The sequence below is a fragment of the Sebastes umbrosus genome, chromosome 17 (genome assembly GCF_015220745.1).
Source record: "Sebastes umbrosus isolate fSebUmb1 chromosome 17, fSebUmb1.pri, whole genome shotgun sequence".
Classification (NCBI taxonomy): domain Eukaryota; kingdom Metazoa; phylum Chordata; class Actinopteri; order Perciformes; family Sebastidae; genus Sebastes; species Sebastes umbrosus.
In genome coordinates this window covers 14939721-14952870 of record NC_051285.1, presented here as the reverse complement: position 1 = coordinate 14952870, position 13150 = coordinate 14939721, and the positions used below count along the sequence as shown (strand labels likewise).

The following is a 13150-nucleotide window of genomic DNA, read 5'->3' as shown; positions in this document are numbered from 1 at the left end:
TTCAGGGGTGGATTTAGCGCCATCTAGCTTTATTTTTCACCTTCTCTAACCGGAAATGTTGGTATTGGTAATGGTAGAAGTAGTACTACTAGTACTTTTTTTTTAAATGAAACTATTAACTATTACTCTTTAAAAGAGCTTCAGAGCCATAAGAAGTCATCGGAGGACAGTGTGTAGGAAGTGGTTGCTAAATATTTCAGTAAATATGATTCAGCCATTGGTTGGCTGCTGCTTTGAAACCAGTTTTGCAAAGCAGCTCTTCCTTTAGCTCCCTCCCTCAGGTCTCCCTCTCTGCTTCTGTCGCCTCTCTTTAGAGGGCACTGTCACAGATTGTTTACAGTGTAAACAACAAGCATCACCAAATATGACACTTATGAATCAATTTCCAACGATTAATATGTTAGCAGTGTTATGCAAAACCAGCTCCAAGATATCCAATGCAACATGATGAAATCAGTAATAAACAGATTCCACAGTAGGAGCATTACAATTTTTTTTTAAATAACTTACATAAACACAAAAAAATACCCAAATGTAATTGCAAACAAAAAAATAATAAAAGGAGTTTACTTATATTATTGCACCTGCTTTTGGGATGTTGCTGCTTTTCCCTTCATTGAAGTTTTTATACATTTATATGCAATTTGTTTTCCTGGAAAAAGCCATTCGATGTAGTGTCACATCAGTTTACTATTATACTTGCGAGGGTTTAAGGCAAATACAACACACTGACCGCAAAAAACACAATCCTCACGCTCAACTGAGAACAAATTAAGCAACTGCCATACAATATAACCTTTCAGGCAAACATGCTAACCGACCGTAACCATAATGATAAAGAACAACTAAATCATGGTCAGTTAGGCGGAGGGAAAAAGTGCAGAGTTCCTCCTCACTGAATGAAATGAATGGGCACAATAAAGATATATAAGATATGTATGCATCATCACTCATTAAACAGGGGCTTTCAGTCCAAGTGAATCTCAAATATTTTACAAAACACATAAATGTTTGCACAATTCTACATCTCAATATGCAAATAAAGGATCTGTTTAGCCCTCTGCACACAGACAATTTGCATATTAAACTACAATCAATAGTTGTGTTCAGTAGATGGGACTAAGGTACGTTTCTGCCCTTTATGCTGTGTGAATGGCCACACTGAACCTAGCTTATCAAAGTCATTCATCTTCTAGATTTGTGTGTGCATCAGTATGTGCTGCTTGTGTTAATATTTATCTTACTGATCCCACATTCATCTGAATACCAGTTTATGCTAAACACGCTGTCCCAGTGTGAGCAGAGTTGTGCATCCGTGTGTGCGTTTGTGCAGCTGGGCTAAATTGCTTGCACATTTGCTAATTATGCCTCGAAATGTAACTGCTCATACATAAAATTATAGACAAATGTTCTTTGTTATGTGTGGGATGGGAAAAAGAGACTTGTTTTTTGGCACGGACAGTCATTTGTTTTGGACCACGGTCGTCTGGGATATCTCTCCAAACATGTCTGCATAAAAACTCAGGAACTCCATGACAAATGGAAATGACGGATGACCAAAGAACTGATTTTTAAAATGACAAATCTTGAGCTCAATTGTTATGCCACATTTAAAGGAACAGTGTGTAAAAAATTAGGGGGATCTCAAGTATGTTTTCTTTAGTGTATAATCACTTGAAAATAAGAATCGTTGTGTTTCAGTTACCTTAGAATGAGCTGTTTCTACATATGGAGCGGGTTTCACGGAGCCGGCTGCCATGTTTCTACAGTAGCCCAGAACGGACAAACCTAACTTTTCCTGCTAGGGCTAGAGTTGATAACGTTACCCGCTCTGGAGTTAACCCCTTCCATCGCTCCACTCAGCCGCCAGGAAACAAAACAAGAAACCTCTGTTGGTCTGAACACTGAACATTCACTTGATATTCTCAGCGCTAAACTAACTCTGTTGTGTGCTCCACTAGCTCACCTTTTCGCTCATCACACATTCGCCGCCGCTCTTTCTCTCTCTTGCTTCACCACTCACTTCCCACGTACACACACACTCTTACAACAACTGGCTCTAGATAGGGCTATTCACGTTTTTGATTCGGCCATCGTAGTTCTCCTACATAGTTGTCACACGGGAGAGGTTTTAATCTGCAACCTCACCGCTAGTTGTTGCTATATGATGCATATGAAAGATAACCTAGTATTTGTAATGTTCTGGACAGAATGCCCTCGGTGTGGGCTATTTACGCTATAAATTAATGAACATTGTTTAATTTCTGGTTTCAGTATTTACGTAATTATCAGTAGAGCAGAATTCTTAGCAAACAGATCTGCCAAAATACCACTTAATAACACAGACAACATCAGGGAAGAAAAATGCAGGTGTGAACATCGCACTAGGTGACGCATCGAGCAGACAGATGGTTCAGTATCACATGAAGACCGGATAACATGACCCCATTACAATATACATGAGGGCATGCAGAGTTGGAGGTACATCAAAGAAAAGGTCTGGAAGTGAAATCTTCCTGTTTTGAGGTTTGGTCTGCCTTTATCAAATGAAAATATCTATTTTTGTTACTGCAGTGTGGCTAAATTGCTCCCTGGTCTGAAGGCTACTTAGTTTCAAAGCACAATGAGAAGAGACAGCATTCATCTTCCAAATAGTGTCTGGCCATTGCATAACTGCCGCTGCCTGTGCATATGGCTGTTTTGGGTTCAGGCACGTGCTGCGGGGCTAGTCTTGGTTTGGCCAACACGGACCTCGTGCTGCGGGAGAAAGTCAGCATATGGACGACGTTGGTGGAACTGCAGTACAGTGATGTGATGTGATGTGATGAAAAAGCTTGTCAGGTGAATGGATGAGTGAAGGATTCACAGCAGGTGGTTTTATTCCACACACACAGAAACCCCCCCAAACCCTCAGGAACTGTCTCGCAAAATGTTTTTCAGTGTCATGGCCACGCTCCGTGATGCTGAATGGGTTTCGAGCACACAAACCATTTAACTCTGACTTGTTTTTATTCTTTTCGTTTCTTTTTGTGGTGATTTAATATTAGAAGTAGAGGAACAGAATTTCCCATTCCGAGCATCTAACTAACACTGCCAAAATTGTCACTTCATACAATGGTACTGTAGTAATTCCAAGCAAACTACAGTAATATCAATAAAGTTTGTTTCAGTGGGTGTACTTCTGGCCGAGTAATTGTTGCTCAAACATTTCTAGACAGCACAATACAGGTTTGAAAAGCTAAGGACTTAACATAAGCACCATACAGTATGTGTATAAATCTGAAACCAAAGAATTGTGGCACGGTAGATGGATGAGCAAAGTATGAGTAGACAAATACATAGAATCATTTAGGTTGCTAAATAGCAAAGGCGATCATGATATCACATAATGCATTTAAAAGTAGGGGTGTAGGAAGATATTGAATATCACGATATGTGATACTGTATCGATTCTCAAAAATAATCAATTTTTAATTAATAATTTACATGCAAAGATTAACTCAGTCAATACTTTATTTCATTGCAAAGATATGCACCCACTCAGTGTATGTGCCCTCTCAAAGTAGTGCTATGATGTTGAATGTTACAGGTACTGTGATAAATGCAAATGCAAATCCCACTGTTCTGAGTGCATAAAAAATTTAACTTTTTTTACTTACTTACAGTATCCGAATATTGAATCGTAACCCCTAAATCATGATTCGTATCACCAGATTTTTGCCAATACACAGCACTGTTTAAAAGCGGTATCGTTTTTGTGATTATAGGAGCTGTCAGTTTAAGATTCAAGTAAAAATATAATTTGCAATTTACTATATACCGTATACAATCTTTGGTCAGTAAAATGATAGCCTTCTGTGTCACAAAATGACATAAAATGGAATAATAACTCTTCAGTGTTCCTGAATGTGCTACATAGTGAATGTGATGTCTTTTCTCGGGCACTGTGAATGTGCTGTCAGCCAGAGTCCATATGAAAATCTCCCAAAAATGAGTACTGCCAAATGATTTCTCATGATTTGTCAACAAAAAGAAATTGGCTTGATAAGAGAGCTCCAGCATGTTATGTAATAGCACTGGAGCCTAACGTGACAATATGGCAGAATATACCAGAACTTAAAGCCAATATATTTTAATAAATATATATTTTATATATATTAAGGGAAATAGAAAATCTCACTTACGACTCATCTTGTTGCAAACTTTTTACTAAAGAAATAGTCTGAAGTCTGAAAACTAGTGACAGTGTGTTCTGTAGGTTATCCAAAGTAACAAGGACACTGTTTGTGGAAAAAGATGCTGCTGAATTTTTAAAAATGTTATTTTTCGAAAATGTGACAACCACAAAAAAAATCTCTGGTAGAAATTGCAGAGGTAGATATTTCAAAACCTAGGCAAATAAAACATCTACTTGAAAAATAAAGTTTTTTTTTTTTTTTTTTTTGGCTAATTTAAACCAAGCCTCTAAGACAATACGACTATACGAGTTGTTGAACTGAATATGTACACCTTTAAAGAGAGGAGGAGGGGAAAAAAGTGAGTGAGCAAGAGAGGGAGAGTTTTCAGGGTCTCAGGATAATCAGAAAACATCTGTGAAATCCAGCAGTTAAGAGGCTGCAGGGAAGTTAAAGTGTGGTATCGATCACAGCACTCCCCCCAAGAAACATCAGAAGTTTCAAGGACTCGGTGTTTGAAAGTTCAAGTTCATTCGACACAAGGCCAAACAGGAAGCTTAAGTTTATCTCCAGCTCTCTCTAACATGTCCGCACCTCTCGTCTCTCCGTGATGGAGGACTGCGCTGCGATTATATCAAAGAGCCGGAGATTAAAGCAGGTCTCTGGGGCTCGCCAGGGAGGTGAAATGAGCAGCCGGTGGTACAATGGCTGCATTGTGTTTAATGTTAATGGGGAGAGAGAAAAAGTATTCCCATCTGCATATGACCAGTCTGTCGAAAAGCCATATACAGTCCACATACCTAAACAACTAGATCACTTGCCAACTACTTGGTTAAGGTCAGGAACTGGAGATGAACAGAGATCTCCCATGTCAAAGTCACACATTTTGTTGATTCACTCCGACCTCCTCTGAGATTTTTTTGCGACACAACGTCGGGCTACTTCCCCCATTGCAATTTAGAGAGGACTATAATGAAATAATAGGTAATTTAAGGTGCTTGAACAACAACAAAAAAAAGTGTGACAAAGGCATTTGTATTTGCTGTTAAAATAGTAAAATCTGAGACAGTGGGGTGCTTTTCCTAAACATATACGGGATCTTGAACAAAAGAACTTCCTAAACATACAGTACAGTATTGTAAATACCATAGACTGTATGAAGTGCAAGTAGTCACCCTGACGTCACCCATTGGACTGCCGTATTGAGGCCTCGAGTTCGGCATTTTGACCATCGCCATCTTGGTTTTTGGGGGTCACCATGTTGTTTTTTTGCAACCAGAAGTGACACAAGAGAGTGGAGCTAAGTACAACCGAACACTGAATAAGACATTTTCACTGGTATTGGTATCGACTACTAGATTTCTGGTATTGTGACATCCCTAGTCTGAACACAAAGGTTTCTACTCAAAGGTTGCCTCTGGTTCCACTTGCACAGTTTATCTTTGAGGAAAGTTTCGAACCTCCTGTTGTCACACATATCGGCACTTTCCTTCTCTGTGCTGGTGTCAGCAACATAGTCCAAAGAAAAATAACAGGCCATGTTGAAACCCACAGCAGTGAAGTAATTTACTGCAGCTTTAGTTGGCAACTGTGGGCAACTGCTGTGCAAATACTGCCAGTCAGCTCTGCCTGTTGGTTCCCAGCAGCTCAGTCCTCATCAAACTTGGCTAAAGGTGATGATGTTGCTGCTGGCCAGGCAGGCAACTCAACAGCCAGGCTAGCTGCTGTCCAACCGCGGGCTGCAGCACCATCAGCTGCATCCTGCTTCCTCTGCCTCTCTGTGGTGCATTTCTTTAGCAGAGGACTCTGGCTCACAGAAAGTCTCTTCGACTCAGGCAACATCAAGTTTGAAGTGCTCTCCGGTAAGAAGGGAACAGACAGACAGCAGAGCCTGCTGTTCCGCTGCCATTCATTGATGTCAGAATACTGTATCGCACTGGAAAATTTAACTCAACTTGGATGAAACAGCTGGTTACACAAAAAAGTACACTGGTAAGTTTTATGGAGGGGACCTGCACAGATGTGACTGCACACACCACATTGCTTTGTATGGTCATAAAAAAGCCTGCTACATAAAAACTAAATGAAAGATGATACAAACCATCATCTAAAACTAACAAACCAGTGTACAACACAGTGAAGCTCAGTTGATGTTTTTTCCAACCTCTAAAAACTACTATTTAACATTTTGCAATATGCAAAAAGTGCAGAGGAATGATAACTATATTTAAAATCCTAAAAAGAAAGAAAATTAACCTGGTAAAAATCTGTTTCACTTTTTCCTCCTGCTCGGTAAAGTAATTGCAAAAGTTGAACATTTACAAAAAAATATGACTGAATATTTAAAAGAAGTCAACGTGGATTTATCTGACACGTAATTTCCATACGCCACTTCCATATTTAACCCAAACCACGATCTTTTTCTAAACCTAACTAAGTAGTTTTGTTGCCTAAATCTAACCAAGTTATTTCCTGTGAAGACAGAAGTTTATTTTGAAAAGACTGTATGCACATAATGAGCAGAAATTGACATGTGTTGCTGGACATTCGTAAGAAAACGTACGAAAAATGAGGAATAACTTTTCGTAAGATATCATATGAACCATTGTATGAGGATAAGTTGCATCACCTTATAAGTTGTTATGGGGAACTTGAAGTTTATTCTAATAGTATTCTTCTTTTAAACTTGAAATAAAAGAATATACTTTCAGTTTACTTTTAATGTACTTATTAGAGATACAGTATACTTAGCAAAAGTATACTTAAGTATACTTTGCTCATAGTGAAGAGTATACAGAAAAGTCTAACTATACTTGGCTAATACTGACAAGTATACAGAACAGTTTAACTATACTTGCTCATACTGACAAGTATACAGAAAAGTTTAACTATATTTGGCTCATACTGACAGGTATACAGAAAAGTCTAACTATACTTGGCTCTTACTGACAAGTATACAGAAAAGTCTAACTATACTTGGCTCTTACTGACAAGTATACAGAAAAGTCTAACTATACTTGGCTCTTACTGACAAGTATACAGAAAAGTCTACGTATACTTGGCTTATAGGCCTATTTGTACTTAATCTTTTGATCAAGACATACTTAAGAAAAGTTGAATTAAGTATTCGTGCCTTATAGGCCTACAGAAAGGTATACTTGACTTGTAGTTGTGCTTACTTTTTGATAAAGTAGCCTATTAAAGTGTGTGAGAGGAACCCAAAGAGGCGTTATATCTGTAATATGTGCAACAAGAGAACAATAAGATTGTTAAAGTCTAAGAATAAATCAGAAGGCAGAATGACATTGAAACAATATATTTCTTGACGAATGTGTCTGGCAACATATTTCTTTTCCTTTTCATGCTCTGTGTGGATCCCTTGTTGCCGTGGCACCGTAAGCAGCTGCTTAGTTCAGTTCTGCCTCAGGCCGGCTGTGACTGTGACTTTATCAACATGTCACCAGTTTGACTAATACACAGAAACAAGGTGGAAAAGATTAAAGGTTTGTGTTTTTCTTCAAAACATCCCACTGAATCATGTTGATAATATAACAGCTCTGATGAATGCTTAATGGCCTGAAATGATAAATGTTTTCCACCGAGTGTAATTAAAAGGATAATCGCTGATGAATCAATCTGTTTACCATCTTCACATTTCTCATCCTTGCTGCTCCAACTTCTTCAAGCATCAACATTTTAATAGGCACCATGAATGGTTGATGTCATGTTTTCCAGTCCATTGTCAGTGCCTCTCAATTTGTATCTTTAATGCATGCCACATTAGCGATGCACTTGTTTTCCTGCCTGACCTCAGGGCACGAGAATCAACACAGCACAAAAATAACCTGTCGATACGTTTTAGTGCCAGATTTCTAGGTACAAGGTTGTTTTTCTATCAGGTGTGATAAACACTTCCTGTCTCCCCAACATGCAGAGGTGCCGCATATAGTATGTACGTGCGCCTAGCAGCAGCTGACATCTTGTTGTCGTAAATGATGTGTACTCAAACAGAACAGCAGCCTCGTGAACTGCGGCTCACTTTTGGTGTTGGGAGGAGGATATTCGTTGGAAGAATCACCAGTTTTCCTAAACTGAGGTGAAAACAACACATGCTTTATTACAACTAATTACATTTTGAATGGGCAAACTTGCACTTCCCATTGGATTAATGAGACGCTTTTTCTTACTGGACGAACAGGCTAACACATCCTCACCCAAAACTCGTCGCATACTGCAGCTCGGTCAGTGGCCCTGCGCTTCAAACAATGACGCTTTAGGGCAGTTTTGGGCGGGTCGGGGACGCTCGTTACATGCGTTGTGTAACTGGTATTAAGTAGGCTACGTAAGTTATGTAACAAAAGTAAGGTAAAACAAGTCAACACTGACTTGGTTTCACACGGGGCATGAACAGTGGTCTCCTGTGTGAATGTGGTGTGTTTGTTTAACCCATCCAACCTCGTCTACCACCCGCCCTACGCAGACTTTCTCACTCTTTAAAGCTGAAGAAGACAAGATTGGAGCAAATATGCGGTTACTATATCCTGACGCTAGTGCATGAGACAGGTAATCTGGAGAAAAAAACCTGTGCCTCTGTGTCCTCCAGTGCTCCTAATGGTATCTGCAAGATTTCACAGAGCGGAGGAAAACAACCAGTCAGAGCTAGTGGCCTAGTTTGACCGTTTGATGGGAGTTCGCGAGTGATTGACAGCCAGCTCTCACAGACATCAGCTGGACAGCAGGCTCCAGGTCAGCTCTGACTGATTGTTGCCGAGGGGCACTGACCAAGCTGCAGTACTTGACGCGTTGGGAGTGAGAACGGGTTGAACAGGCCTCATGGGTAGAGCTCTTTGAGATGTCCACTGCTGTCTAAAAGCTTGTTTAATACGGGAAAGTAATGACGATTAGGGCTGTCCCGAATACCATTTTTTGGGCTTCGAAGCTTCGGTGAGAAATATTGGAAGGTATTCAAAGCTTGTGACATGGCTTGGCGTGGCGTGGCGTGGCGTGGCGTGGCGTGGCGTGGCGTGGCGTGGCGTGGCGTGGCGTGGCGTGGCGTGGCGTGGCGTGGCGTGGCGTGGCGCAGCGCAACAGGCTGACATGTTCTTCTGCTGCTGCCGCACTACTGTACACACACTCACCTCCCAGATATCCGTCTGGGAATAACTAATTATATTTAATGTTGAATATGAATAATGTTGAGGGATTATTCATTATTCCATGGGCTATGTGGAGATTAATTTATATGAAAAACTAAACAAAACAACCGAAGCATTCAAATACTGATTTGGAGGTTGATTACCATGGCAATGGTCGAAGCATTGAAGCATTCGGGTCAGCACTAATGACGATGAAAATTACATTATTCAAAAGATGATAAAATGATCCCCTTGTAAGCATTAGGAGCAGCGGGAGAATTTCCGGGTGGCCTGGCCACCTAATAGTGTTAGAAATGCAAAATGAAATGTGCAAATCATAGCAAAAATGGCACAAGGCACACACACTTTGCTCGGCACAGCGAAGAGACGTCGTTGTGTCAGGGCCAACATTATCGGTCGCATGCAGATACGCATCAACACAATGTTCATTTTGTGCGTGGAGTGTGTGTGGCCGAGCAGAGTGGAGGAAAACTGGACAGCGCAGGTGAAAAAGAGAAGAAGAGAAAGAGAAAAGCTGAGAGGGAGCTAGAGCTGCTTTGAGTGGTCGGAAGACTAGAAAGGCGCTATATAAATGCAAGTCCATCCATTAAAAGGCAGCAAAATGTTCACTACCAAGGGACATTGTTAGCAGCACGTCATAATATCACAACTACCTTTCCTGAGGTGATTATATGTTTTCAAAAAATATATGAACTGCAACTCTGTAGGAAAGCAGGAGATGCGTATATGCATGGAAATAATATTGAAAATAAAGACCTGTATACTCTTTTCTTGGGCTTGAGCTTTTGCAAGGCTGTTAATCCAGCTCAAACTGCCTCTCACAACAGATGAAATATTATTGACTATCTTGTATGGTGAATAACATATGATAAACTATTTGTGAGCATCACAAATGGTGCGTGCATTCGGTGAAGTTGTCATCTGTTGGTAAGCTTTTGTTTGCGGTGGAGATGAACTCAGGTCAGGACAATTCACATTCAAAATGCACTTTGTGGACGCTTTGCCTCAGGCAAGCCAAACCCTCCCTATCCCACACACACACACACACATACACACACATTAAGAATGCACAACACCGGGCCCTCGTCCGTTTTCCCCTCTATTCCTCCACATTAAAAATGCCATCCTGCTCAGTCTGGCGGCACATGCTGGCTGTGAGTTTTTTACAGCAGATACACCTCCTTCTGTCTAGAAACTCAGAGGGTATTTGCAACAGTTCAACGTCTAGTTAAGAAATCTAAGACAGAGGCTGATGCAAAGTAGCCTACAAATTCCTACGCCGTGGAAAACAGGTCACCCTTCTGCACAGTAGATTCTTAGTGATACGTTACACTATATGTGATTTGGTAAATGTACACGCTGGACCCACATGATCCCGTGATGCTTTGGCTTACTGGCTTTTCTACTGAGTGCAGCAGGCAGACATTAAGTCTGGTTAGTCCTAGGAGATTGACCTTTGAAGTGCACACTGAACTGTAAAGCAAAGCAGATGATTAAATCAGAAAGCTGTCTTAGCTCATCATTATAACAGTGAACATTGGGAAAATACAAGTCTAGATTAAAGCTGCACTGCACAAGGGGAGAAATGACTTTTGAAATTATTGATTATGAAACCACCAAAAGCCGTCTTTTAAGCACAATCTCTTTCATTATGTAAAATGTTTTGGTGTAGCTTTTTTCACGTCATGAATCACAGAATTACGTCCAGTCGACTGACTGCAACCTTTCAAGGGTTTTATTTTCTCTGGGCATTCTGTGTTTGATCAGCATTTTGGATGCACAGCAGTTGAGCGCTCAAATGGTCTGTCCCAGCTGCCAAGTTCTACCAGGACAGAAATCATGCTCTTATCGGGAGTTGTGAAATAGAAGAACAGAAACCAAAAGACATAGCCGCCACGGGAGAGAAGCGACTTTGTTTGATTGTTTTTCTGTCGTGTGTTTACTCCCAAATACCCCTTCTGCTGATTTAAAGGTACTATATATCACAGTTTACATTGTTTTGCATTGCCAATGTGTGAACAGATTTGAACATAACTTAAAAACTGAGACCTTCCCCGACTTTCACGGTTGCCTATAACAGCCTGCAGATGGATTTCTATGTAAAGGATGTGATGGTTTATGCGTGCGCTCTCGAGTGGCTTGCCTCTCTTCAGCTCCCCTACAGCGCCAACAGCGTGTAGCTACCATAGCAAAATACTATCTTGAGTGGATAACGTCAGCTAATTCATCCAGACTCCCAGCCTGATGTGGCTGTTAAATTGGCTAGCTTGGCTAACGTAATGAAGCAACCAACGCAGATTCATGCAGCGTGGTTGAGTTACAGCTAGCTGGCTAATCTTAGCTTGCTTGCTTGCTAACATTATCACTAGCAAAATCTCCAAGTGAATATGTTAGTTGGTTAATTGCCTACTTCACCAGCTAACGTGATGCATATTAACTTATGTATTACGACAAATGGTATTGATTTCAGCCAACAATGAGCGATGTTACGGTACAAAGCAAAGACTGACTGACGATTAGTTAGCTGATGAAGTAATTTGCAAACGGCAAGCTAGTTAGTAGGTTATCATGGAGCCAATGGTCCAAATGAAATATAGTAACATTACAGATAGTAACGTTATTCTAAGTACACATATATATACACAGTATATAGGCTAAATAATGTCATGTCACTGTTTTGGCCGATGCTCGCGCAAGTAACAAGACCAACAGTTCACTTAACGGCCATTGGTGTCACTACAAGGATTATCTGAAAGCTACGTATAGCACCTTTTACTTTAGTCTGAATGTAATTTTTAGTGAGTAAGTCCTGACACTAGTCTGATGAGCCTTTCCAAATCATAATAGTTTAACTTGTTTTAATGAACAACTATCATTGTCTAAGTCACTGAACACATTCACCTGCAAAAAATATCTATAAAAAAAAGTTTAAAAACTTTCAATAGGTGAATCTCAGTGAGGGGAAATGAATTTATGCAGGAATCTCAACTTGAGTTTCAAAGACTAGACTCTGCATGAGTTGAAATCAATACGATTTGATTATGTATTCAATTCAGGGTCATTTCAAATCAATCCGAAACAGATGGTCCCTTTACACAGATCTCATCTTTTTGGAAGAGGCTGATTATATGCCAATCTCTAATGAGATTTCTCTTCTGCTGTAGGCTACTTAACATGACTTCAGGGGTATACCGAATAGAAAACTAGTTGTATGAAAACACTTTCCGTCTTTAATTTGATTTAAACCGAAGCACTCAGTGTCATAAATACCACTGGCAAGAGACAACATTTGAATGATTTAAACGGGGCGTGACACATCAAAGTGTAGCTCTCGATCTTGTGCTGATACAGTTGGCTGCAAATTATAACTATTTGTTGTGCATTTCACTCCGATTTCTTTGGCTTTGTGATATCAGTTGTGCTGTGAGTGTTTTCAGTTCAAATATCGCCCCTGTAAAGTTTTTACCAAAAAAATAGACCATCATAGTTAAACCGCAATCTGAACATAAATTACTGTATAAATCAAATATAAAATAACTTCCCGGATGCATTTAAAATCATTCTTTTCACATTTGGCCTCAAAACCTTTATGTACATTTACTTTATCTCTGTAGGGATGCATCCCGAGAGCAGATTAGGAAGGAGCTTTCATCCTGCTGCGCTGTCTCTCGCTGCGTCTGCCTCAAACAAACACTCTGTTTGTCTGTCTTGTTTGCATGAATATAGTCCTGCACATCCCTGTCACACCTCCCTCCCTCTCATATCCCATTCTCATTTTCTCATCCTAGATTGCCCTTAATTTCTCACATCTTCTCCATT

The 13150-nt window shown here is 40.1% G+C and overlaps 1 protein-coding gene across 2 annotated transcripts in view; it reads right to left on the bottom strand.

Moving 5' to 3' along the window:
* The window catches only part of mtnr1bb (melatonin receptor 1Bb), a 38163-nt gene that overhangs the window by 12159 nt on the left and 12854 nt on the right, over positions 1–13150 (bottom strand). The window contains exon 1 of one of the 2 annotated variants that reach the window (XM_037749816.1): positions 4185–4403. The exons of the other annotated variant lie outside the window; for it this stretch is intronic. Within the exon in view, the coding sequence (XP_037605744.1) occupies positions 4185–4191 (7 nt within the window). The 5' untranslated portion in view covers positions 4192–4403. Of the gene's footprint in view, positions 1–4184; positions 4404–13150 lie in introns of those variants that run through there. 2 annotated transcript variants of the gene reach the window in all.